The sequence below is a fragment of the Ambystoma mexicanum genome, chromosome 12, assembly GCF_040938575.1.
Source record: "Ambystoma mexicanum isolate Mex_15411 chromosome 12, UKY_AmexF1_1, whole genome shotgun sequence".
Classification (NCBI taxonomy): domain Eukaryota; kingdom Metazoa; phylum Chordata; class Amphibia; order Caudata; family Ambystomatidae; genus Ambystoma; species Ambystoma mexicanum.
In genome coordinates, this window is record NC_090936.1 from 931,971,097 (window position 1) to 931,996,705 (window position 25,609).

The 25,609-nt window shown below is 46.9% G+C and overlaps 1 protein-coding gene across 4 annotated transcripts in view; it reads left to right on the top strand.

Moving 5' to 3' along the window:
- The window catches only part of LOC138514122 (protein NEDD1-like), a 1,166,279-nt gene that overhangs the window by 93,413 nt on the left and 1,047,257 nt on the right, over nt 1-25,609 (top strand). For all 4 annotated transcript variants that reach the window (XM_069629417.1, XM_069629420.1, XM_069629418.1 and 1 more), the window contains exon 3: nt 7,452-7,546. In XM_069629417.1, coding sequence (XP_069485518.1) covers nt 7,452-7,546 — 95 coding nt within the window. The remainder of the gene's footprint in view (nt 1-7,451; nt 7,547-25,609) is intronic.

Here is a 25,609-nt window from a genome sequence, read left to right on the forward strand (position 1 = left end):
AGGGGGAAGAGGCATTAAGGTTGGGAGGGAGGCGCAGGCGTAAAGAAAGGGAGGGAGGAGGTTCATTTTGCATGTTGTGTTGTGACCCAACAGAGAGATCTCCTGCGTCTGCCAATGGGTAAGGTCATTTTCCAATTCCTCGAAGAATGAGGGAAAGTTAGCTTGGTACACTTTCGTTGGGTGAGCGGAGATCTGCACCCCCAAGTATGGGATTGATCGGGTGCTCCATTGAAACAGGCTTTGCTTCTCCAGGGTCTCCCTCTCGGCCGGACTCGGGCCCACTCCGAGAGACGTAGATTTTTTGAAGTTAATGGCGAATCCCGCTACCCTCCCGAAGCTGTGGATTTCGCTCCAGGCCATCCTCATGGAAGCTTTAATGTTTGTGATGGTTAGCAGCACATCGTCCGCGTAGAGAGCAATTTTGTGTTGCGCAGAGCCGATCCTCGGGCCGTTGTTCCGAGTGTTTTTGCGAACTCGCTGGGCCAACAGTTCCTTGGCCAAAGCGAAGAGCAAGGGGGATAGTGGGCATCCCTGTCTCGTCCCGCATGTGAGAGGGATTGGGTCCGATAGGCGGCCGTTAACTCTCAGCCTGGTCTTAGGGGCCTGATAGTTCGCTAGAATCATCTTCCTGAAGGTCGGGCCAAAGCTGAAAGTCTCAACAGTGAGGCGCAGGTAGGACCAGTCCACCTTGTCGAAAGCTTTGGTTGCATCCAGTGCCAGCAGCGCCAGCTGTTGGGAGTCCTGACTGGTGACCTCTATTAGGTCCAGTGCCCTGCAAATGTTGTCTTTTGTTGACCTGTGATTTATAAACCCTGTTTGATCCGGGTCTATGATGCTCGGAAGGATAGGTGCGAGGCGATTGGCCAGGATCTTGGAGTATATATTGGCATCCGAGTTCAACAGAGAGATGGGTCTATACAAACTATTTTCTTGGGGATCCTTTCCAGGCTTGAGGATGAGGACTGTGGTGGATTCCTCCATCATTGAGGTAACCGTTCCAGTGGTCGCAAATGAGTTGAAGAGGGAGGCCACTAGTTGGGGGTGGAAGAGTTTATAGAAGCGGGTGGAAAATCCATCCAGACCTGGGGCTCTAGGCTTCAAGCTTTTAATGGCTACCTCCACTTTCTCATTTGTAATAGGTGCTTCAAGTTCTTCACTCGCCGTCGGAGTCAGGAGTGGGAGAGCCGCCTCTTGGATGTACGAGCGCTGCTCGTCCAGGTCCCTCGGGACTGCCGTCATTATTTCTGACTGGTGTGCGACCGCCAGATGTAGTTTCTTGTAATCTGCATATTGGACCGCCCGCCGTGAGTCGCGGAGGCCCAGGATGGTATTTCTGCTCTTCTCCTTAGCCAGTTTATTAACCAGCAGCTTGTTAGCCTTGTTATGGACGTAGTACCATTGTTTGGTTCTGGTCAGTAAGTTTGCTGTGGCGTCGGCGTAGTACGCCTCGAGCCTCTTCCTTGCCATTTGTAAAACTCTGTAAGATTTCGGGGACCAGCCCTTTTGTTTATGAGTTGTTTTGGCTTCACGAACTTCGGCTTCCAGAATATCTCGGGTCGCCTGCTTTTTTTTGTGGAATGCGCGCCTTGGGCGATCAATTCCCCTCTAAGCACTGCTTTCATGGCATCCCAGGTATCAGCCGGGGAGGTGTCCTTGTTGCGGTTTTCAGCGAAGAGGTTTTTTATTGTTCTGGCGATCGAGTCTCTTACTGCCATGTCCCCCAAAATAGGGTCATATAGGCTCCACTGGCGGTGAGGAGGAGGATCTGGGTCATGGGACCACAGGGTGAGCGTGACTGGAGCGTGGTCCGAGAGGATCGGGGGGCCAATCATCACTTCGTCTGTGAAGGCCAGGATCTGGGGGAAGGCCAGCAGCAGGTCGATCCTAGAGAAGGTACGGTGTACATACAAATAGAAGGTGGTCTTTCTCCTCGGGAGACAACACCCTCCACTTGATTCTACAGTAAAACCCAGCACCCAAGTGAACTTGACTATGCAGCATCACTTGCTGCACCATCGTTGACTCTTTTTCACTGCCCTCCACCTCCAGTTGACTCTTGCTTTCAGCCTCTCCACCTGCCATTGGACCCTACCCTCAGTGCCACAACAAGCATTCTCGACTTTGGCACATGTTCTTGCACGCCTTTCTTCTTTCTGTGAACCGATCCTCTACAGCAGGCTTGTCCAACCTTTTTGAATGTGGGGCTGAAGCATTAACTTTTTGTCACCATGTGGGCCAGCGAGCCAAAAGTCAACAACCTCACCCAAAGCAATATATCAAAAAGCGATATTGTGTGACCTTTGACACAATAGCATCACAGGCAGTGATGCGCCATGCAGTCCCAATGATAGCTTTTGGTGTCAGGGGCAGTGAGTATCTAAGGGAGGCCCTCCATCAAATGATTCGAGGTCAGTTACTTGTGATTTCTTTCAGTGTGTATGTGTTCATATTTTCCTGAAATAGTGGGGGCGGCCGAGCGTTTGGGGGGATCTAGGGAGGGTTTGGGGGGTTCTCCCTTCAAGAATTTTATTGCAAATATGGGGTTGAAATGGTGCATTTTACAGCAGAAAAACTGACCAAAAAGCCATACATTTATAATCCGTTCTAAAAGGGAACATGAAAATTCCATGTCAGCAGACAAGAACATTTTACAACACAACACATTTTAATTTTCTATGTGTCCACAGTGTAAGACAGCACTGTCACTGATGTAACACACATTAAGGCAGCCCACGCTGCTTTTGAGCCTCCGAGATACTGCTGGGCAGATGCATCTGGCCAGCAGTATCACGGAGGCTCAAAAGCACTGCATGCCGCAAACATATGTCGGAAAATATGGCAGGCAGTACTCCCCACTGCTGGAGGAGAACTAGGCCTCGGTGTGCACCACACGTACCACTTTGAACCTGGGCTGGGCTGAGCTGCTGGCTCACGCAGTCTCTGTCCTGGGCTTGGCAACGCAGATGTGTGAAGGTGGCGCTGTGTGCCCGTCACTCCACCCACACACATTACTTGATTATGATTTCCATTGGCTGAAAAACAGCCAATGGAAATACAGTCACCATGCAAGGCAGTTATTTATTTTATTTATTTCCACTACAACATGCCTTGCATGGTAACAGTATTTCCATTGGCTGTTTCTCAGCCAATGGAAATTGTAATGTGTGTGGACTACAATTCATACCCTGAAACTGCAGCCACAACGCTTGCTGCATATAAAATAAATACAAAATGTACAAAAGTAACCCTAATGTGCTCTTGGGCTTCGAGGGCCACATGAAATGGCTTGGAGGGCCGCATTGCCCTCCAAGCCTGATCTACAGTCTCTAATTCCACCTCAGTGGAATCTTGTAACTCATCATTGTTAAATACTGTTTGAAATTGTCTATGCACTTTATCATTCTATACCGCACTTCTGCCCTTCATGACATTGGGGGATTTACCTGTACCTCATGCATTTTTCACCCTTCCTCTAATCGAACGCACTACAAATGTTTGGTCCATGTATGCATGTTTCCACTGTTTGCATTCACTGTTTTTAACTTACCTTGAATTGCTACCTCTATATAACTTGTGCTTGTACACCTGTTCTGATCCATCTACATCCCCCCCCTTTTTTTGCCTCTTTCCCTCTCCCCTCTGGTCGTCTGCCACCCTTCTTCTCATCTCAATCCTTTAAGTTTGTAAGCGTGCCCTCCTCTGCCGAGACTTGGTCCCGCTACTGCCTGGCAATACCAATTACATTTCCACGTCTGCCCCTGCCACCACACCTTACGTGACCCTCCGCCCCCTGCTCCGCGCTGACCCTACTCGCGCTTCTTGAGGTGCTTACCCTGAGGCGCTTCCCCTGTTCTATGTGCTGGGTACCTCAAACCCACCCTCTTCTACTTCCCACACTACTTCCTACTCTCTCTTGCCTGCATCTCCCCCCTCCTCTGGGGACCTAGACACTCCCTCGAGGTCTTTCCCCTCCTAGCACTTACTCCTATCATCTGTTCCTTGACCGTTGATAGTAGCTTGCCTGTCTCCCCTCCTACCCTTTTTTTCTCCATTCCCCCTCCCCTGCTTTTAAATTTATCTCTGATAAAATTTGCTCAGCAGCGTGTCCTGTTCCTCCTCTCCCCTCTATCCCTCCTGTCCCCCCTCCCAACCCTCCTCTTGTATTCCTCCTGCACTGCGTAAATTGTCGTCAGACATAGTAATGTTACTGCTTGCTTTGTTCTCCTTTTCCATTACCTCCTGCCTTACTTGTTTTTTGCACTTGCGCTATCAGAAATGTCGACAGGCCTATGACGATAGTTTTTTTTTCACATTCTGTATTGCTTCAAGGACTTTAACTGGATGTACTGTATTTTCCTATGTTCCCTCCCTCCTTGAAGCGCTTTGAAACACTTTTGTGTATAGGCGCTATATAAATAAACAATCATATCATATCAGGTGTCAACAATGTTCAGCGAGCAGAACAAATGGAGAAGGACTGTAGCCAACTTCAGATCCCTGGATGGTGAGGAATTGGCTGTTGTGGGCTCTCCTATGGCTGAAAGTTTTAGTGATAGTCTCCAACGGGAGATATGAACTTCCAACATCGGCCTCCAACGGGAGGTCCAAACTGTGACCAGGGGGGCCGATTTTGAACTATTGGTACCTCGCCCTAGCCACCCAAGCTGTCATCCGACAGCGCAACCAACATGGTTGAAATTCTCTCCAAAGGTAATATGATGACATCCGCCCTGGAGGAGGATATGGACCGCATGGGGTCCGTGGCGAGCTTAAGGGGGTTTAGGTGGTTCCGACGCTATGTGTTCAAGAGAGTCCTCACTTGTCATTTGGGTTTGCGGCTTCTCTGCACTCTTGACCAGGGGGCCTGTTTCGGCTTGGGGGAGGTTGTCTTCAGAGCAGGGCTTGTTCGGCCCAGGAAGGGTGGCTCCGTGCGCCCAGGGGAGTCCGGATGCAGGATTGACGCTGCGTCGTCAAGGTGGCTGATGGTGCGGGGGGTGCCCTTGTACAAAAATTGTAGTGCCGTGGGAAACAGCCACCGGTAGCGGATCTGCTGGTCTCGGAGGAAGAGCGAGAGTGGACGTAGCATTCTGCACTTCTGGAGAGTTAAAGGGGAGAGGTCCTGGAAGATCTGAAGTGGGGAGCCCTGAAAAGAGAGTTCATCACTTGAGCGGCCTATCGCTGAAATGGCCTCCTTGGTCGTGTAAAAGTGAACTCTTGTAATTACATCCGGAGGGGGGTCTGTGTCAGTTCCCCGACGGGGGCGTAGTCTGTGGGTACAATCAAGTAGGAGCTAAGCCTCCTCCACATTCAGCAGCACAGACTGGAAGAAGTTGCTTACTTATTCTGGGAGCTCCTTGTCAGAGATTGATGAGGGCACCCCTCGGATGCGCAGTTTATTGCGTCGGGAGCGATTTTCCATATCTTCCTGTTTGAATTCAAGGATTTTGGTTCTCTACATTAATGTCTGGATGGTGCGTTGCATCTCCGTTAGTGAGTTAGAATGATCTACGGCTAAGTCCTTGGCCTCCCCCATCCTTTGCTCGATACTGCTGACCCGTTGTTCTGTTTGCTCCTAGTTTGGCGGTGAGTTCCGTCATACAGGATCTAAATTCCGATTTGTTATCGGACATGAAGGCCTGAAGGTCCTGTTTGGTTGCGAGCGTCCCTTTGTCTTCGGTGGCTTTATAAGGTGTGAGTTTAGGGGGACCTGTTTTCTTTCCCCTCTCCGGGGCCAGCAGCATAGTGGAGATGTCAGCAGATTTAGGGGGTTTCAATGCTTTGGGCATGGCTCCAAGGTGGGGGGGGCGACTCCTGGGGAATTGGCCCAGTGTCCGCATACAGCGATTCCGACAATAACTGTGGGTTCCAGAGCTGGTGGTGGCCGGGGAGATAGAGTGAGCCAGGGCGCCCAAGGAGGTTGCGTGGGCAGGAAGTGTTTCTACGCCTTCAGGGGGTAATGGAATTACCTTAGTGGAGAAGTCACACGGGGCAGGATGACTTCGGGCTCATGACTCGCCTTCTGTTGTAGGAACCCAGGGTGAGGGTGATGAAGGCAGGCTCTCTCCGGCTGGTGTAGATAGGAGGTGGGCCGGGGCGCAACAGGAGGCTGAGGGAGGCATCACTCCCACTGTTGGGGTGGGGGGGCAGCAGCTGAAGATTCAGGAGCTCCAGCGACCCCCAGGGGGGCGGCGTGGCTCAGTCAGCGGGGGGGGGGCGCGGAGAGGCCGGTTCACTCCCAGCAGTAGGGGCCCCCAGGTGGAGGCCGGTGGCGGATTGGGCCGCAGCAGGGAGCAGGGTGACCCTGCGCCAGAGAAAGGGGAAGGGAGCAGATCTTCAAAGCGCTCCGGGCCGGAATAAACGGGGCCTGTCACATACAATGGGGGGGCAACTGGGGTTCACCTGAGTGGTGTGTCCCCCCTCCTAGGCACCGGGGCCGGGTTGCAGGTGATGGCGAGGAGCCCCCCTCCAGGAGGGCTCCCAGGGGTCGCAGGATCGCCGCCCCCGCCTCCAGCAGGGAAGGCGCAGGAATCTCGCTGGTGGGGCCTGTCGGGTCTCAGGCTTCAGTGGGGTGACTGGCTCCAGAAAAGGTGGGGGGGCGGGAGCAGCCACAGCGGGATCCCTTGGGCTGAGAGTCCCCAGCGAGGACGAGAGCCGGAGCGTCCCGGCTCAAGGTGGCAGGCAAGTCCGGCTGGGGGGCGCTGATGGTGCGAGGCTCGTTCAGAGGCTCACGTGGCTCATGGGTTCAGGGCCAGCTGGGATTGCAGGCGGCCCCCAACCATGCCCCGGGATAAGCTTGCGGGCGGGAGAGAGCAGGCGGTGTTAGTGGCAGTTAGTGTCCGGAGGGGGTCCGATCCTCCATGCCGCACCAAGGCAGGCGAGGCAGAGCCGGCGGGCTGCGGGTGTGAGGACTCAGAGTTGCGGCCGCTATCTTCAGTTGTAGCGCGGGACACCGGAGGAACGTTCCCTCCCTGCGTTTTCTATGATCCTGAGGGCGTTAAGCTCCCAGGTTGCAGCCAGCAGTGTAGGGGATGTTCCGCTGCATTATCTCATGAAGCGCTGGCGGCGGGCATAGCGGGAACCAGCAAGGTTTGGGTTGTGGCTGCGGACCCACGCGGAGGCCATCAATGGAGCTGCCTCATCGCTTGCGCTCCAGGCCACGCTCCCTCTAAATATAATTTTTAAAGCATCTATCCCTCTGTGATTTTGTGTTTTCGCCTGCTTTAAATTGTATTACCCTTTTATGAGGTACAGTAACCCTCTGGCTCTGGGTGAAGGTGCCATTAATAAATACATATTTTAACTAAACTAAATGAATACCAATTCCATCATTCTATTAACACATTAGAATGTGTTTTTATTCGACATACCATTATGTGTTTGTTACTAGCTTGCATCTACTGGAGCTTTCTGCTGATCACCCCAAGAACTGTTTTCCATAACTGGTTACTCAGATGATGTTTTGGCTAGTGCAGCTGGCACTGGTGATAAAATAGTCATTTCAAGCTGCAAGTCCAAACGCATTCTGCTTTTTGAGCTTGCCGAACGGGTAAGTGTTATGTTTCTGTATTCTGCTCTTGTCTGTTTTCTGTTTACCTACTTTGCGGGTGTACATAGCATGTTTAGCCCTATTGCCTATGGTGATTCTAGATCTTTGAACAAAACTAAAAGTAACTTACTTTGTAATATAGGGATGCATACTCCTGCATCAAGGATGCAATCTTTCTCAGACTCTATTTTGCATGTTTCTTGACTGCTGGACTTGAAGAAACACATGGCAGTTTTCTTGTTGTAAGAAATCTCCACGAGGCCACGTATGGCAAAACGAACTCTAGAACTCCAGAAATCTTAATCACATAAGATCAACGAGCTGTATGCACAACAGACTGTTTAGTTTTAATTTTTGGTCAAAATGTTTGGAAAAAGAAGTTTTTATCATAAGAAAAGTAATAACAAAAGACAATTGAATCTGTTTGGGAACTGCTTGCTCTGTAAACCAAATTCTTCGGCATGGGAAGTAGTGAGAGCTGGACTTCCATTAAAGAACAAGAGGCGTATGAACCAAATTCACACCAGCCATTATATGGTTTGAAATAAACTGTATAACCCCCACCCTTAAATGATCATGAGATTCACTTGGATACCTGAAGGCATCATGTACATCGAGTCCAAATACTATGAAGGGTTTAATCCAATAATTGATGAAATTTCAGAAAACATCCTCAATTGTCTTTCCTCTTAGAGCTAGTAAGCTTTTCATTTGATTGAGACTAGGCTATGCCTGGCCACCATCCAGTTCTATATTTTGATACTGTGGTCTGGCTTCTAGCTTGGTGGGGCTCTTTTCTCCCATACATTGCACTTGACAGCAATATTTTCTGGGCTGGGGCAAAGGCTCAACCTCTGCAGTATGTTTGAAGAATGCACTTTTAGCATGCAGTTTGATTTCCTCTCCCCTTGTTGCATTTTCAACGCTTGCTCACCAGATCTCCATCAAGGGGCAATTCAAGATTAAATGCAAGAGGGTAGCACAAAGGCCTTTTGCATCTACCAACAGTGGTCAGATTGGAGAATGATGCATTCTGGTAATATTGTTTGTTATGTAAAAAAATGTAGGTTTTTACTCTACTTTCTATTACTGTAGAGGTACTGTGAACAGATAACGTTTGAGATGTTGATAACCAGTTAGGTTTCCCAATTTATTTTTAAGAAAAGAAACATCTGTTGATGCAGTTGGCTTGTATGTTGTTGAGGATGTGCACAAACTAATATTTGAGGTGTGGCTTAAAATGTTTTGCAAAGTTTGGTTGACCCTTTTTAATTCCATATTTGGTCTCGGGATAGGACGGAGCCCCCCCTAAGGATCCTATAGGGGTAGATTGAGTTTATGTAGTTCACTGAGGGATGAAGCCTAGGTATTGATATTCAACCTGTACACCCGGTGGAGATGGCAGAGTGGATTCAGCTGCCTGGGGTTGTTTGATTGTTTGCCTGATTAGGTATGGATTCGATATAGGAACTAGTAAAGGATATTGGTGGGGTTACCCCTTGAAGTGCTGGATCATGTCTGTTATAGCCTTCTCTGTTTTAAGGGACTTCCAGATTTGCTTGCTCTGCTTTCAACTCCTTCCTCTTGGAGCTTCTCTTCGGTAACTTTCAAAGCTCTGGTCTTTGATTCAGAGTGACTTTTTAATAGCTCCTGCTTACCAGTCAAAGAAAGCATGCTACTGTCTTCGATGGAATTTCCATCCCAGTGACTCTGGAGTTCCTCGTAGATGAACAATCTTATCAAAATCAAATGTGCCTTCATCATTTCATTTCTTTGTGATGTCACTATGAAAAATAGTACAATTGTATCCAGAAATGTTCAAGTCCTGGGCAAAAAAAATCTGTTTATATAAAAGGAGCTGGACTTGGCACTTGCTTCGACTGACCTATTCCCGTCGTCCTAGGGATAAGACGAGGTTTGTTTTCTGAGGAATTTTTGTGCTGCTCTTTGCAATACTCTACACTGTCGCCCTCAGACACCACTAGGCCTGATATGGCTCCTCAGTGCAGCTCAGTAGCTATGCCCCCAGTATTGCTTTGAGACCTGGTCTATGTTCACAGTGCTACAGTGACAGGGTACGAAAGACACACACACCACACACACAAGAAATGGAAAAGGGACCATCACAAGTCTCTCCTTAATCTAAGCCACTGGAACTGGAGTGACTTTCCCCATCACTAGTACTTCCATCAGTGAACACCAACATTGAGGCAACATAGGAGAAAGAAATAGTATTCACCAAAGCCACACATGCCAGAAAATTGAGTTTGTCTGCACAAATGAATGTGGTGTGGAACAGGTAAATGGTCAGACAAACTCTTTTGCATGCTCTCTTTTTGGCACCTATACAGTATTTCTTTTGCCAATGGCCTTAAAAGACAACCTATTTCTGGTTACAGCATCGGGAAGCATGTGACTGTTGGATGGTATTGAATTGTGCACAACCTTTTTTTTTTTAATTTTTTTTTTTCCTTCTCTTTCAACCAAGAACCTTTCATACAAGCATACTGAATTCATACAGTTAGGTTAAGCCCTTCTGACGTATTGTATGGATACAAGCTTCATACTACTTCCAGACGATTCCGCAGACCAGATGGAATTTCAGGGGTGCTCTTCCTGAAATAACATTTGCCAGAGACGGACCTAAAAAGACAATTACATTTTTTTTAATCTTAAAATTTACCGTACCAATCGCCGAACCGGCTTGTTGTTCAGTTGACCAAAGGCTCCATGACTGATGGCCATTTCTTCAGCAGAATCCCCTTAAAACAAAATGTCTTCCCTTCTCCGATGGGCCCGTGACATCGCTAAAGGGCTGGCCAATGAAATTCGAGGTCAAAGGCAACACAAGTGTTACAGAAAACAGATACAGAAATCGATCTCCAGAGGTGGGGGGCACACTGTACTAACCTGAGTCCAATGAGGCACCTGCTCAGGTGACAGTAAATTCTTTCTGTCTACTGGAACACCTGCAGACTAGTAATCACCAAGGGGTGGTTCAGTAAACTAAATAGTTGCGCAGAGTGTTTTAGACACCTACGGCTCTCTTCAGCAAGGCTGTAAGATAACAATGGCCCACAGTAGAATGGACAAAAATGCCCTGACCGCCTCTGTAATCCGCTCCCTCCACGTTCCTGCATGCCTGTAAGGGGGGATACACCCAACCGTTACAGCCAGTGAGAATACCTTACAGGCATGGAGAGCCAACAGGAGAAGATCCAAGAACATTGGGACGCTGAGTCGCGCACACCGAAGAGTCCGTAATCCACGGTATCCAGAGGAAAACGGACTCCAGAATCCAAGTCCCATTCACCAAATCGCCAACCACAGGGTAATCCACAAAAGATCCAAATCCAGGAGGCGGAGTTTCAGTGACGCAACTAAGGAGCTCCAAATCGGTCCTGGCAGGGAGAATCCAGATCAGCAAGAGTCCAAACTATCAAGAATCCAGAAAGTGAGTTTGAGAGCCAGGTCCAGAAACGGCCAGGAAAACAATCAGGAAGCGTCACTTTCACAGTAACAGTTGAGAAGCGCGGGGTCGCCCCATATGTATTGTTAAATTCATCACACTGCTGACTCCATATTGGGGCGTGGTGTCGTCACCGGGTGCATCTGCATCCCGTCCCACGTAGACCATGGGAAAGGTAGTCCAGGACCTGATGGACCAGTAGAGGTGCCATGCAACCCACCAGCTGCGCTGCCCAAGCCGCAGCAGGGACCAGGGCCTGACATGAGGTAAAGTTTGCAGTGTGAACACAGACAGGAATGACATACAATTCACATGCAATCCAAGAATGTGTTCCCACCTGCCCCCCCCCCACACACACTTTATCATCAGGTTTTTATAGATTTTTAGCACAGAGATTTAAATGTAATGAGTGGAAGGTGTCGGACCTCACCAAGGATTTCAGTCTCCCCAGTTGATACAATAGCTGACTCTGTGGAACCGAGCAAACTCTGACAGCCAAGGTCATTTTCAATTCTTCAGATTATAACCAATGCAGAGGTGTACCTCCTAATGCAATTAAGCCTTTACTGCTTTTAATAACATTCATTTGAAGCAAATTTATTAGTGTACCTGAATATATATTTTGGTAGCTTAAGCGTGTTTTCAAATCATTTATTTTAAGCCAGCAGTATACAAACGTGTCAGTAAATAGGTTAGTTGCCAACCTTCTTTTCTTTAATCTACCTACAGACACAAAGGGATTGCTTTCCTCAGCAACATTCATCCTAATACTGAATATAGAGGCAAAGTCTTTCTTGAATCCGCATGCTCTTTGCACATACATTTAGATTGATTTACGATTACATTTCTCATCTGCACTCTTTTAGCAGTCATTTACACATATTAACATTATTTCTCCCCAGAGGTCACCTGACATTACATTTGTGTGTACATAAATCACTTTGTTGTCTTTCGTCAGCACGATCAACAATGATTACTATCACTATTATCATGACTATAATACCTCCCGCATATATCAATTTGGTTGAACAAATGCCTGGGTGACCTGTCTAAATATCTCTTTTCAGGTGCGGGGGGTGGATACTCTAAGCTCTAACTTAAAGATTCTCTCTTCACAACTTTGGGAACTCTTCACAGCTTTATATGTAATTTGTAAAGCCTATATTTCCTTTATAATAATATCCTTTGTATTTTGCGCCTGGGTTAGCAAATCTAATAAATTATGAAATCATTGCAGCACTAAGGAAGATTGTGTATCAAAGATATTTTTGCATTTTCAGTTTAGCAGTCTAATGTATACGAATAAGCATCGAGAAGCTCTGTTGGAATGCAAAAAGAAAAATGACAAAAATGATAACATCGTTTTTGTGAGTACCTTAAATCATGTTTCTAATGAAGTTAACACTACTATTAAGATGAACTGGCATATTTTGCAAGGTGGTAAGGCACCATTAGATTGTGCTTTGCATGCATTTAAGAGGTAAACATTTGTAAGATCTAGGAACAATCTATATCTACCTTGCGAGACAACCCAGTATTAACGAGACATGGGATTACCAAAAACCCCAGGCCATGCTTCTTGTGGCCATTGCAGTTGCTGTGACCAAATGCGTAGATCGACAGAAGTGCATCAAGTGGCTCCAAAAATGATTTACCAATTGTAATACAAATATGGTGGTACACGCCATTTGGTGTTTATTTGGGAAGGTATATGTGGGTAAGACAGACAGAAAATTCAATCCAGATTTCCGAACACAAGAGTTGCATTAGAAAAGAAGTAATTCATGCTCTTCTTGTAGGACACTTCCTAGCAGTGGGCCACACCTGCAAATCATTGAAGTGGACTATTCTATAAAAAATACCTCTGAGTGGTTGTCCTGCCTATGACAAAGAAATTGTAAGAGAGTAAACAAAGCATTATATTTCTGACTAATAGTGTTGAGACAGGACTCAATGAGAATATTGATTGGCTGAGAGTTTGATTACAGCCTTTATGTATACTTCATTATATAAGAGATAATGTGTAAAATGACTACAACGTATTCCATCTACTTACAACAAAAGTTATTTATCTGGCTAGTCACCTGGTTACTGGCTAGCCTGCTAGACTAATTGTATGCTGGAAATTCTGACTATTTACTCTGAAGACTGTTTTCAATGTTGTTCCTTATACTCTATTTACTATTCTCATAGGGTGTCTCTACGCTAATTACAAAGTGAAACACAGAGTTATTAAGAATAACAGTATTTGTTATACTCGAAATAGCGCATATCCTGTTTTCCCCTAATATTATCACTTGCCGGCCTGTTGAGACATCTGTCCCTTGGTCGTCCATAATTTGAATATTTAACAAACCTGCACCTTCACCAAAAACATAATTTTTGCGAGCCACTCACGTTAAAAATGTGTTTCTCGCTACAGATGGAAGACATGCTACTTCTACACGTGATTATCATAATAGATTTTCTTATATGTGGTAATTATATAATGTTATGGAGAAATTTGTTGGAAGAAACTTTTAAATAATTCTATATCTATAATATTGATATACTTTGTGATTGACCCACCTACTGTATATCTGCATAACCTGAAGCTGCAAATGGTCATGTATCCTTCCTGCGCCCTGATACCCTTGGGTCTGGTGCGCATTACAAACAAACATTGTATGATACCTATTTGAGATGTATGCAATAATATCAGAATAGTAATCGCGATTCAGACATAACTGGGTATTTAACCTAGTATGTGTAACAGCCTCCTGGAGACAACTGCAAAATGGCCATCTAGTTAACTATCCTGGAAACTGAACTGGCGAATGTCTCATGTGATCTAGGAACTGCGGGTATTTACTCTAATCTATATCATAGCTCCCTGTTCCGAGTCGTTGCATGTTAGTGAAAATTCTCATTTCATGGCTAATTTCCCTTACCTAGTGAGTCCCTCAGCAGCTTTGCTGGATCTCTGGAGTTGTTTCTTTCCACTTGGTAAGAGAGTGAGCTTTTCACCACTCTTGCTTGTGTTTTGCTATGTGTTTTGACTTGTTTTTGTGATTGAGGTCTGGAGTACACCACTTCAGTAGCCCCCTTCTTTGTGTGTCACACAGCACCTTCTGTGCAGTGGCACAGGGTTGTCGTTCAGACTCCCGCTGACTCCATTTCTAAGGCGACTACCGTCCCCCAGAAAAGGGTAAAGATACCATTAACTTTACTTAGTCAAATTTAACCACAGATCCAGTACAACACCATCTTACATGGAGTGCTGGGAGGGTTAACTCTTAACTCTTTTTATCTGTACCTCCTAGAGCATTGTTTCGCTCTTTTAACATTTAGACATGGCTGGTGGCAGTGGTATCTATCCAAATTTTCTACCGCGGTTATCTTATATAACCGTGGTAATATTGTAGGCTATTGTGTTAGCCTCAAACTTAAATCCGCTCAACCAAATACTTTTTCTTTTGGCTCCGGTGTGGTGTATTCGCCATTTCTTTTTGTTAAAATCCTTCTTGTGCTTTACTTTGCGCAGCAAACCAGGTTTGCTTTCTTTGTTCACTGTCTTTTGGCGGGCTTCTGCCAAGAAGCCCTCCTCAAGGTGCCTGGGTGTCTAGGTGGGCTGAATGTGAGGGAGGGGTGTAGTCATCCCATGCACAAGGTATCCTAGGAAACCCAAGTCGCACTAGGTCATGATTGGGCAAGGTGGTTGTCCGGGCTGGACAACCCCCCCCCCCCTTTGCTGGGTGATTGACAGCCAGGCTGTGTGAATGGGGGTTTTGCGCATAAAAGGCAGGTCTCTTGGGCTTGAAGTCTGAGTCGCCACTGGAACTACAAGGAACCGACGAGAAGTGGAGGAGAGGTCGACTGCTGCAACTACCCCGTACCGGTGAAGCCCTGCTGCAGTCCAGAGCTATCTACCCTTCAACGACTAAGAGGAGATCCAGTCCGGAGTCTTCTTCCCTTGAGCCTGGTGGCGATAACCAGCTCATCTTCTTCAGCCAGAGGTCACCTTTGTGGTCGAAATCACTGCACACTGCTGTAGTGGTCCGGATAGCCACCTGAAGAGCCTATCCTGTTTTTAAGGAGCGCACCTTTATTCATTGTCGCTGCTGCCGGCCTCATCCCTGTGTGGTGCGGACCCCCTCATCGTCCTTCCTCGTGCTGAAGCTGCAGGAAAGCGTGGGTCTGTGGGAAACCAACAGGCACAACTGCCAAGGCACCAGCTTCTTCTTTGAAAAGGTACTGTGTCCTGCTTGAGGAATTTTGGGTGAAATCCCTATTTCTCGCTTATAAGGCTTGCCCTTATTGTCCCCTCCTTATAACTTTTGCTTCTGAACATTGACAATAGCAAAGTACTCTTGGCAACGTTGAATCTCGAACTGTCCGACTGTGTGATCTTGACAACAGGCACCCGGTGTCACTTGACTTTGGCTCCGGCCCCTTTACTCTTGAATTCCTGTCTGTGTGGTCTTCGATTCTGTCTGCCTAACCAACATATTGCCTGTGATTTTTGCCCCCAACTCTCTCTGGGTACTTCGAGTGCTAAGTGTGTTTTTACCCCGGTAGCACTTCTTGCCGCGGATACGTGTTTATCTAGTAGACCGAACTGTCAAAAAGTGATCGCAATTGTATTCACGGTAACGCGTTCTGTTTCATAACACCGGTCCATTCAAACACAGGGCACTTACCTCGAATAATACTGTACAAAGTGAATTGGTTAGTTGTAGTATATTTTACGTGTGGTTTTTGAATAGAAGTGTTGTGTTAATAACAAATGGTTTAAAAATAAATGTAATATTTTTTACCTGAAACCTTGAGCCAGTGTTTGCTTGAGTCACAGTTGGTCCCTTTGTGTAATCTCTGCTACTGCTCATATACTCTTGAGATAAGCCTGGCTGCTCCGCTACTGCTACCACTCTAACATAGTAGTACAGGCTTGTACCAAAGGTAAAACTTGTATTGCCACCTGTAGTCTTAATTGTGTGTAGTGGTCCCTAAGGGCACTGCACAGGATTCTGCCTAACATTGCAGATGCAGAAGAAAATGTACACAGGTGAATAAACCGCTTCTTTAACAAAGGTAAACATATTACAAACACACATCGCTCGTGTATAACAAGCAGGTTTCCTCTGCACGATATGCAGTCATCAGAATACCTTGCTTAATACTTAACTTTATAACTGCCCCCACGTCCCTGAACTTTTCTGAGCTTACCCCTTTTGAATTTTAGTAAGTGTTCTTTGTTATATAGAACTTAACTAAACTGATTGAAAAGAGAGTGGATATGGATAATGCGAGAAAATGTAACCACATTAGTAATACTAATATCAATATTTGCAGGTATTCGTCTAATTACCAGACGCTTGAATCACCACTACTATGAAGGATAGACTTAAGTGATTAGCACTCCTCATTATTTAATTTTTAGAGAAGTGCAATGTTATTTAACATTTTTGGAAATATAGAACAGCACTAATTGTTGCTGTTTCTGCATTGCATGTTTTCAGGTGGCTATTTCTATTGGAAGTAAAAGACTCCATCTCACTAGTATGTTACTAAGAAGCTGCTGACCCCCGAAAGAGCCTTTTATGAATACTATCCTGATACCAAGAAAACCTGTCACTTGAAGTTCCGCCAATAGTATAATTACATACATAAGAACGAAACATGTTTGGCACAATCGTACTGTACCTATAGGACAGACGGAATAATTAGACATTAGTTGTCAACATGAACTACAATCTAGTAGTTTAAGGATATATAGAAAATCTCATAAGTTAGGCACAATTTCTCCATCATGATGGGTCTCTAATCCAGTTATTGTGTGTAGGATAGTAGAGACTTTTGAGCAGTTGCTCTTGTTGTATTTTCCTTTTAACTATATAATGGTTTCCGAATCTGAAATTAGGTACAAAAAAGAAGGTGGGTGAGGTGCGCACTCCCGGTCCTGGTCAATTGAACCTGTTGCAAAAAATAAGTAGCTGGGTCACATCCCAAAATGGACAAATATTCACAGGGTTAGATCCCTTCTGCTGCAAATCGGGTACTCAGTATTAACAGGGTTAGATCCCTTGCTGCAAATCAGGTACTCAGTAATAACAGGGTTAGATCCCTCAGCTGCAGTTCTGTGGTCTGTAGTTGTTCTCCTCCTAGCGCTTTCTTATCTCAAATAATCATCAGGGAGGCTGTTGAGCAGGTGTGTCTAATTAGACTCAAAGGATTCTGGTAGCTGTAGTGAAAACGTTTTTTTCTGTTCAGGTGACCAGCAACCGACACCCCTCCAAAGCACAAGTCCTTCCCAAATTTGGGGGAGGGGAGAGAACCATCTTTATGATTCTCCAAAGTGGGGCACAGTCACCCCGTGGCGCTGCCTCTGGAGCCCGGGACTCCCATAGCATTCAGTACAAAAAAGAAGGTGGGTGAGGCGCGGACTCCCGGTCCTGGTCAATTGAACCTGTTGCAAAAAATAAGTAGCTGGGTCACATCCCAAAATGGACAAATATTCACAGGGTTAGATCCCTTCTGCTGCAAATCAGGTACTCGGTATTAACAGGGTTAGATCCCTTGCTGCAAATCAGGTACTCAGTAATAACAGGGTTAGATCCCTCAGCTGCAGTTCTGTGGTCTGTAGTTGTTCTCCTCCTAGCGCTTTCTTATCTCAAATAATCATCAGGGAGGCTGTTGAGCAGGTGTGTCTAATTGGACTCAAAGGATTCTGGTAGCTGTAGTGAAAACGTTTTTTTCTGTTCAGGTGACCAGCAACCGACACCCCTCCAAAGCACAAGTCCTTCCCAAATTTGGGGGAGGGGAGAGAACCATCTTTATGTTTCTCCAAAGTGGGGCACAGTCACCCTGTGGCGCTGCCTCTGGATCTAACCCTGTGAATATTTGTCCATTTTGGGATGTGACCCAGCTACTTATTTTTTGCAACAGGTTCAATTGACCAGGACCGGGAGTGCGCGCCTCACCCACCTTCTTTTTTGAACCGAATCTGAAATTATATTGCACAAGGTCACTTTTATGGGTTGCACAAGTCACTTTACGACATTTTAAGATTGTTGTAATTTCATTCAAATGTATACTTTTGTGTTTTTTAAAAGAACCTAATAAAATATTTCTATAAATATTTTGCTCTCTTGAGCATCATTATAACCATTGTATCACACGTGAATATGGATTTATATGTTAATTCATTCATGTGTTTTGTATGAGACATAAGCCATATACATAGTGCAGAGTAGTTTGGGTCTCTTCTTGAGTTTATATATTCCAGGCTGACCCTCTCTACCTTTTATCTTCCTGGTGTCTCCTCTTTATTTTGTAATGTATTTCATGTCTCTTGGTCAAGTTAACCAGCATAAAGTTCACATCATGCACCAGTCTTTCAGTAGTGTGGATGCAGCTATTGTTCACAGCAAATAGTCTTTCTGTTCAGAATCAGTCCTTCTGCTTCACTTCCCATTCAGATTCTTTCTCTAAAAGGTGTACCTGGTCCTGCCGGAGCTTGTCCACAAACTGATTTTGCAGCGCTCCCAGTCGACGTCTCAGGAGCATCTACAATGTAGCAATTCATTTATTTTATTAATTGGACATCTGTATGGCACCTATAGGCAGGTGTTTCCAGGCGCAACAAGACAAGATGGGGGGGGGTGGGGGGGAGAGGGTGACATGGGGAATCAAAAACGTAAAATAACATTCATATTGGCTCTGTGACAATCCTACTGTGCAAGTGCATGACAGGTGATAAGTGCAAGGGGCTAGGGGTGATTGAGAAGTGCAGGAGCGGGGTGGGCAAGTGCTGGGAGGGCCAAGGTGGCAAGTGCCATGGAAAAGGGGGGAATGGGAGGAGGAGTGCAGTGGACAGGGAGGGCCAAGTTGGGCTGGTCTGGGAAAGGGTGCCCAAGGGCAATTGCTGAGAAGGATGCTGAGGGGACTGGTAGGGGGTGGTCTGACCTCTGTATGACTCTGAAGGGGAACAGGCCCCAGTCGCAGTGGCAGATGGAGAGTTAGCACGGGAGGGGTGACGGAAGGAAGAGGAGAAAAGTCAGTCTCAAAATGTTTCCAGAACTTGATCAGATCCGGGTCAAGTTTCAGAGGGGGGAGGGAGGCTGTTCAGAGGGAGGAGCCAGCTGAGGAAAGGGATCTACCTCCCACTCTCTTCTTGGAGAAATGTTTAATCTGCAGAGTGTTGGAGCCAGAAGACCGAAACACTCTGGCTGGGAGGGATTTAGGGAGGGAAAGCTGGATGTAAAGAGGTCCCACACACCATACAGCCTTGTGGGTGATCCAAAGGGTCTCTGGTAAGTCTTTTCTCTCTGCCTCTTTGGATTACACAGTCCATTTTGCACCTGGCCCATGGCCTAGGCAGGATCCAGTAGATAGGTGCCCATGTCTCGGGAGGATAGCTCAGGGACAACGTGCTCACCTTGGAAACAAGACGACGCGGAGCAACACAGGTTCGATCCATGGTCCGTGCTTAGAATCCTCCGGATATTAAGCAAGTTATAAATAACCAATCATGATCATACTCCTCTGGTGAGCCTATAAGCACATAAGGAAGACTTTGTGATCTTGTGCTGCCAGCTGGAAAGCTTCCACAGGGTCCACCAGAGCCAAAGAGTAGATGGTAATCCAGATTCTTCATTCAGCACCTTAGGCCAGGATTGGTGAGCAATGTCCTCTCAGATGGATCTCAATTATTCACTTCATTAGCCTCAGCAAACTGTCGCAGATGGCAGAAAAATCACTCGGAGATGTAGAGCCAGTTCAAGGCATTTAATTTCTTATTAGTGGAGCCTATGACCATGCCCTTCCTTCTCTCTCATCTGTATTTGTCATTCTCCCTAACCTGGTTAGTGCGATAAAATATTGATCCTCTGTCTAATGACTGTCTTCTGCCACAGGTGGTACCCTAAAATGGTGGCTCTTTAATCTCCATCAGGGACTTTCAAACTGTCCCTACTCTATATATCCAAGGTTTGGTGTTCTACTGGAATACGGATAATACCTTGCACTTACTCTGGTTTGACTCAGGCTGTCCTTACATGTCCACACCAAACTGTCACTCGAGTCTGACTGCATCCCGCTCACTCATCCCCCTTCTTGATATCTCTTCAATCTTTCACTCCTCCTGATCTTACCTGTACCCTTGGATGTTCTCTTCTCTCCACTATCACTTTCCTTTCTTCACACTATTCTCAACCCTGCTTCCCACCACTTCCACACTGCTGCTGTCCTCCTCCTCACTACTTCTCTCCGCCTACCTACTACTACTCGCCACCTCCTCATTACTACTCTTTGCCCCCCACTACCACTCTTCACCTCCCATTCCTATTCTCTTCCCACTACTAGTCTCTTCCATCTATGTTCGGCCTCCCAATACTACGCACCATCTCCCACTGCTACTCCCCTCCTCCCAGTACTAATCTCCTATCACCCTGTACCATTCACTTCTCATTCACTCATTAGATTATCTTTTCTACTCACTTGTCACACAAATACGCACACTCACATTGCTGAACCTCCTTCCTCTCGCTGGTCTCTTGGTAATCCTATACCTTCACCTCTAACCGTACCTGAAAAACCTACTACTTCCTAAAGTCTGGGATTTAAATCCCTCTCCCTCTCCCAACATTGGGTAACTCTCCCTGGCCAGTCCAGTTCTGTCTTTCCCACCCAGGGTGTCTGCATCCAGAGAGAATGTATAAGTGCTGGGTTAAGCCACACCACCAGCGCAGGTCTGTCATGGAGTACCAATGACGGTATGGACAAATTGTTCAGTTCCCCGAGATCTGTGCCCAACATCCTCATGGGAAGTACAAGTGGTCTACGGATGGTTTAAGTCCTTATTCTTGTTTGCCTGTCTCTTGGTTGATGCTGTGCAATCCTGATGCCAGCCATGTCCGACTGTGGTTTTCTCTTCTTGCTCTCTGTCACAACACCGGGCAGCTTAGGTGGTGTGGTCTCTCTATCTCTCTCTGTCTGTCTGTCTGTCTGTCTGGGTGATGCTATAGACTTTTCTTCATGAGTAGAGGGCACTGGGACAGGGCTACAACTGGGATGCTTCTTAATGGTACCGGCCTAGCAGAATGCATTCCTGGAAAGAATAAAGAATGATTAGTGAATATATTGTAATGGAGATCATATAATGGTCGGCATAGAAGCATTTCATCACAGGGGGGCAGCACTTGGGGCCAACTCACGACATCCTGACCAAGGAGCTGACTTTGGATCCCTTCCCGCTACTTCAGCCCCTGGTGGAAATCGGCTATTACCCCTTCCTGACAAGGTCAGGATACTGGTGTTGCCACATGCAATAGCCCATTAATCCTGTTGACCTGTGGAGGTGATGTTAAATTTGGGTTCAATATGACACTTCTTAACATACCTTCCATTACACTGCTTGATTCTGTGCAGATCTCAGATACTATCTTCATGTATCTGGTTCCTTTTCATTATGCTTGCTGATGCCATAGTATTTCCATCATCCCAGCTACATCCTTCCAAGTCTCTCTTCATCATGCCAAAGAGCATGTCATTTTGCTGTGCCAAATGAATAACTGCTTTTGCAGAACAATTAGAAAAATAGGAAGTTACTAGAAAGTTCAATAACGGCAAAAGGAATTGCATTGAGCCTAATGTTGCATTCACCACTGTCTACCTGTCTGGACATGTCCCATATAGGGCTGTAGACCCTGAAGAAAATCCAAACGACGATGAGAGGGCCTGAATTGTAAAAACACAACTTTATAGCAAATGCAAAAAGTAACGGCCGGGAGAGTCTGTCAGTCTTGCAAGACCGAAAAACTGAACTTGCCACACCAACATCAGACCATAGTATTTAAAGACAAAAACCACAAAATGTCCATACATTTGCATATAATCTAGACATTATTTGGAAACGCACCGACTGGCTAGTACCATTCTGTCCCATTGACTGTCCCGCTCTACCTGTTCGTATGATTGTCTAATTGTGTTGCTCTGATGCCAAATACCCCATTTTAACTCGTTAGTGAAACCACAAGTTACATTCAGATGTGCATCCTCCCTGCAGGTGACCTAATCATGTGCAGTCAGCAAGGCAAGCGAAATCTGCCATCCCAGCAATCAACTAAATACAAGGCAATTCTCCTCTGAGACCGGAAAGCTTGGCATCTCATGCAACTCCCTGCACCTGCAACTTCTCCAATGGGAAAGTCTGTCCTCTTTACTATCGAATACTTGTCTGGCTATGCCAAGGACGAAAACTATAATTGCAAAGTGTGTTGGACTCCCTTGGGAAAGATTTCATGAGAATGCGTACCAAAGGCATAACTCTTAAATCAACTAGCTAATATTTGTGCTGCCATCTCATCCAGCCATATACTTGCCAACCAGGATTCTCCCTTGAATGCAGCAGAAACGAAATCTAATTCAAAATGGCTGAGACATTAAAATAAAATGGCTGACCAGTCAGAGGCCTACTTCTTGATACAATGGTTAATATTGTGCTGCTGGTTCACTCCGCCGCATACTTGGCAGCTCGAAAGCTCTCGAGTGATGCAATAAACTGGCAACAACATTTATGTTGATAGACGTTCCTCATTTTGTATTTTCTTTTGCATTTTGGACGTTACACCATCATATTAGAAGTGCTTTAAATGTTCTTTTTTTTGGGGGGGGGCATGAAATGATGTGCATTTAAACTATGTGCATCTCGCGCAATCATCAACAAATGTTTGCATATTATTTTCCTCTCTGGGATGCATATTTTCTCCACAGTACAAATTGTTTACTAGGTGTGTACCCACAGAACTTCCCTCCTCCTTGCTTTGTTACCTTGTCCTGTGGTATACACAACCCTAGTGCTATTAACGTGTGGTTAGTTATTTACTTGATCAGGATAAAACTACCCTCACTTTCGATAGCCTCACCAATTATTTTTCTGTCAGTTCTCACTGCGCCATTTGTCACCTATCAAATTATAGTTTTCCTTGCAATGTTCAATGAAGATAAATCTAACAATAAGAGGACAGATTGGTTCTCTGTGTAGGCCTTGACCACCCTGTGTCCTTTATTGAATTAACAATTACCTTTGGGAATAATTACTACATTTACAGACACTATTTCCAGGCCTTTCTCTAATGTGGCTGTTGCTTTAGAAAGAGTTGGCAGCTTTAGGGCACTTGTTTAAATGTACATTTGCTTGCCCCTGTGAACAGTCCCAATAGTAAATTGTCTCTCATTCCCATAAAGCGGTTTCACATGTGCTCCTCGTCACATCACCCATCTTGGCTGGCTCGCGGCTGCCTGGATCCCTCCTCGTCATCCCCGGCCGTCTCCATCCCGGATCCCGACTGGGCTGTGGCTGTCCGCAACCATCTTGATTCCTCCACGCCGCCAGCTACCACCATCCTGATTCCTCTGCGACCCCCTCATCTGAGTGCGGACTCCACTACTTACACCTGTCGGTGTCTGCCTGGCTCCTCCGGTGCTCGGTGGGCCTGTGGCGGGTCCGTCCTGGTGCTCGAACTCTAGTTCGGTCCCTGCCTTGCCACAGGGTTGGGTCTGCTGGGGATCCTCCATCTCGGCATTGGTCGTCGCTGGCCACCTTCAGCCGACATTGGCCACCAGCAGCACCCGGTCTCCTCTGGCACTCCGAGGACTTGCAGGCTGCTTATACAGGCGTGTCCACCACCTGTGCTTTAACCGTCGGCCGACACCAGCCACCTTCAGCTGACATCACCCACTAGCGGCAGCCTGACTCCTCCGGTGCTCCGTGGTGCCACAGTGAGCCATAACTGATGCCTGCATTCTACCCTGGTATCCTCAGTCTGCGTATGCTGGAGAGTCCACATTCTTAGCCGTAGCAGTCATCTGCCGACTGCAACTGACACCTACCCAGCTCCTCCGACCACCAGTGTGCTCTCCCTAACGCCTGTGCTCGACCTTGCGCCAACCTCGCCACTGAATTGCATCCACCCGGGGTGTCACCATCTCGACTCCACCCCACTGCCTGTGGTCCACATTCAATTTGGTACGTCCTCAACTGCATTTTCGTCTGAGTATCTGAGTCCACTCTTGGTGCCTACTGGCAGTCCTCATCCATCGGAGACGAGCGTGACTGTTCTGGGTCTCTGTAGAGTGGATTGCCTAGACTCCCTCCGCTCTATCTCCGCACCATCCTCTCTCTACACTGTCTCTCTGGACTCTGGCAGGGCCACGGCTGCTCGGAGTACCTCATTGCAGCCCTTGACCATTGGTACTGGACCTCCACGCCTAAGTCTGAACATTACAGTGCGTGATCGCCTTCACCAGCCCTGACCCCCCCAGCTGACCGCTCGCAATCTCAGCACAGCCTCACTGCCTCTACTTCCCTGAGACCTACCTGTGTGTCTGCTTATAACCCTTCCATCAGTCCCTGCCCACCACCTGCAACTCTCTCCACTCTAGTCCGGACCTCCTACAGATAACTGCTGATCCCCCTTTGGCACCTCACTGCCTCTGCTGCTTGAATTCCTGCCTGTGTACCTGCACAAAATCCTAGCTGCAGCCCCTCCCCACAGACTGCAACCCTCTCCTCTTCTGCACCGGTCCTCCCTCAGAACATTGTGGACTCAGCCAGCTACCTACAGCCCACCCACGGAATGCTGCAGGCCCAGCCCATGCTTCTTGACTGTCCTTGTTCCTCACCTTGTGTCCACATTTTCTTGGTTAATTTACTTTGTCTCAATTCCTTTACTGTCACCTTCCCGTCGCATCTGTAACCACCTGCCCCTGCTTCCCACGATTCTATGATCCCCTCCTCTCAGTAGAGAGAGCAACTGTTCAATATTACCTTTCCGGCCCATTTTCCTTAATTACCCCCATACTTCCTATCCGACCTCTACACTGCCCCTGATAGCTCTGCCCAGCCCTCTATTTACTATCCCATCTCGTTACTACTTCACTGGTCTGTCCTCTCCATAACAAGCCTCCTCAGCCACTCCCCCTCCTAACTCGTCCTACTTCTTAGCCCTGTTATGCAACCCTCCAAACCTTCTTTTCACCGCCCTTTCTCCCCTCCCCCCCTTTCACCACTCCCAACTTCTCCTTTCCCTCCTCCTCTCCTTTTCCCTCCTAATGCCCAGTCCTCTCCCTTATCCCCCCACCACTCCTCTTGCTGCATTCCTTCCCTCTCTCACCGCCCTTATCTTCTTTACCCCCCTACCGCCCATCATTCCAGTCACATGAACATGGCACTCTGGAACACCAGATCCATCTGCAACAAAACAGCAGCAGTTATTGACCTATTCTTTCACCTCAACCTCCACTTTCTATGCCTAACTGAAACCTGGATCCCCCCCCACAACACTTCTGTCCCTGCTTCCTTAACCACCTCCTCCTCCTCCTTTTCTCATACCCCCCGCACTACCGGCAGTGGTGGAGGAGTTGGTGTCCTCTTCCACCCCAAGTTCATTTCCTCTGCCTCCTCTCCATCGCTCCCTTCTTTCCCTTCCTTTGAATTCCTCTATAAATCTTTCTCCTCTCCCTACCCTATCTCTCTCCTGATTATCTACCGACCCCCTGGCCCTCTTTCCTCCTTCTACAAAGACTTGGATCACCTCTTCTCGCTCATCTCTCCT